Raw genomic sequence first — 1,763 nt, forward strand, 5'->3', positions numbered from 1 at the left:
TACAATTCATTATCAGATATCGTAAATTTATATATGTTACAATTATATTACCTGATTTCAATTTGCACTTTAAAATGTCTGTCTTTACGAAACCATTGAAAAATGTATGATTTCGTAAAGACGGATATTTTAAAAGCAAATGAAATGAGATAATATAATTGTAACATTTAAATTTACGATACCTGATAATGGATTATAGTAGATTACACACGAAAAGTTTTAAAACAAAGCATAGGTAAAAGAAAAGCACAGATGAATTGTGTTCTTTGTGAAACAACTTGCAAGTTAGATCATAACGATAAACGCACAAAATATTTATTCAAACAATATGTGAATATTATAACACACAAGTTATTTATGTATGTATGTATATTTATATGTCTTCAATTTGGTTTTTGAATTTCTTCTACTCGTTTCTAGTATTATAGTCGACTTAGCATAAATTATTATTTAGCATAAACTTGCATGAATTTCCTCTGAAATGGAGAGAATAAACTTCGATAATTTCGTAGAACAGGAAATAATGACACTGACTAAATAATCGTACAGTTGAATGATTACGACTTGAAATTTTCCTGTAAATTCCTGTAAGATGTTTGTGTGACACACAATTGAAAATATATTCTACAAGAAAATCATCAATTTGGTTGCAGTTTTATCGAGCAGGATTGCGTGTCGGGCTTCTGGACGTGGATGTTCGTGCTGTCGAAACTACCCGAGCTCGGCGACACGATCTTCATCGTGCTGCGTAAACAGCCGCTGATCTTCCTGCACTGGTATCACCACATTACCGTCTTATTGTACTCCTGGTTTTCGTATTCGGAGTACACCGCGTCCGCGCGATGGTACGTCGTGATGAATTACTGCGTCCACTCGATCATGTACACCTACTACGCTCTCAAAGCGATGCGGTACAGGCCACCTAAAGCGATCTCTATGGTGATCACTACGCTACAGCTTGCCCAGATGGTGATCGGTTGCCTTATCAATATATCCGCATATCAGTACCTGGAGAGCGGCAACGTGGACTGCAACATCACCCGCATGAATATCCATTTTAGCTTCGCGATGTACTTGAGCTATTTTGTCCTATTCGCGCGATTCTTCCATAAGGCGTACGTGGCTGGAAAGAAGACCGATAAGAAGCACTTTGCCAATAGCGCACCTGGTCACATCGGCTATAACGACAAGCTCAAAGCCAATTAAGGCGGTACTCGGCACACTAGGGCGCCTGGGCGCCCTTTTCTCTATCTCTTTCCCTCAACTCTCTTTTTCTATTTTCCTCCATCCTTCTTTTTCTCTGTTTCTTTCTCACGCCGCTGGTCGACGTAGCCATAATACATCCAGGATCTATTTATGATAGGAAATATTAGGGTTTAACGGCTTCTAGGATTCACGTGTTCAGTGGATACTATCGCTAAACTTAAAGTTTTATGGACTATAATGCGATTTTTTAAATTATTGTTTGCATTTTCTTTTTCTACTTCAAAATTATTTAGTTAAATAATTATACATTAAGATATTAATTGAAGTAATGTTGACATGTATGTTTTATTTAACTCACTTACTGTAAATATAATACTGTAATTTCGAATATTTGAAAATGTGTATATTTTTTCTTTTTTTGAAACGTGATCTTTGGGCATTTTGCGCTAAACGTGAGCATTTTACGCTAATTTCGTTAATAATAAAAACGCAATCGTTATTTATTATTGCGATATTTGCGATATCTTTTTAAGATGGGAGATACTAGTTTCAGGCCT

At 36.0% G+C, this 1,763-nt stretch overlaps 1 protein-coding gene across 1 annotated transcript; it reads left to right on the forward strand.

Moving 5' to 3' along the window:
- Positions 1 to 621: 621 nt before the first annotated feature.
- LOC112461255 (putative fatty acid elongation protein 3) lies at positions 622 to 1,522 on the forward strand (the record flags this gene model as incomplete). The annotated part of the gene is made up of 1 exon (XM_025026422.1): positions 622 to 1,522. A coding segment is annotated over one exon (585 nt), but the record flags the coding sequence as incomplete, so codon positions are not given.
- Positions 1,523 to 1,763: the final 241 nt, after the last annotated feature.

Source organism: Temnothorax curvispinosus, unplaced genomic scaffold (genome assembly GCF_003070985.1).
Source record: "Temnothorax curvispinosus isolate PA1 unplaced genomic scaffold, ASM307098v1 QBEX01011216.1, whole genome shotgun sequence".
NCBI lineage: Eukaryota > Metazoa > Arthropoda > Insecta > Hymenoptera > Formicidae > Temnothorax > Temnothorax curvispinosus.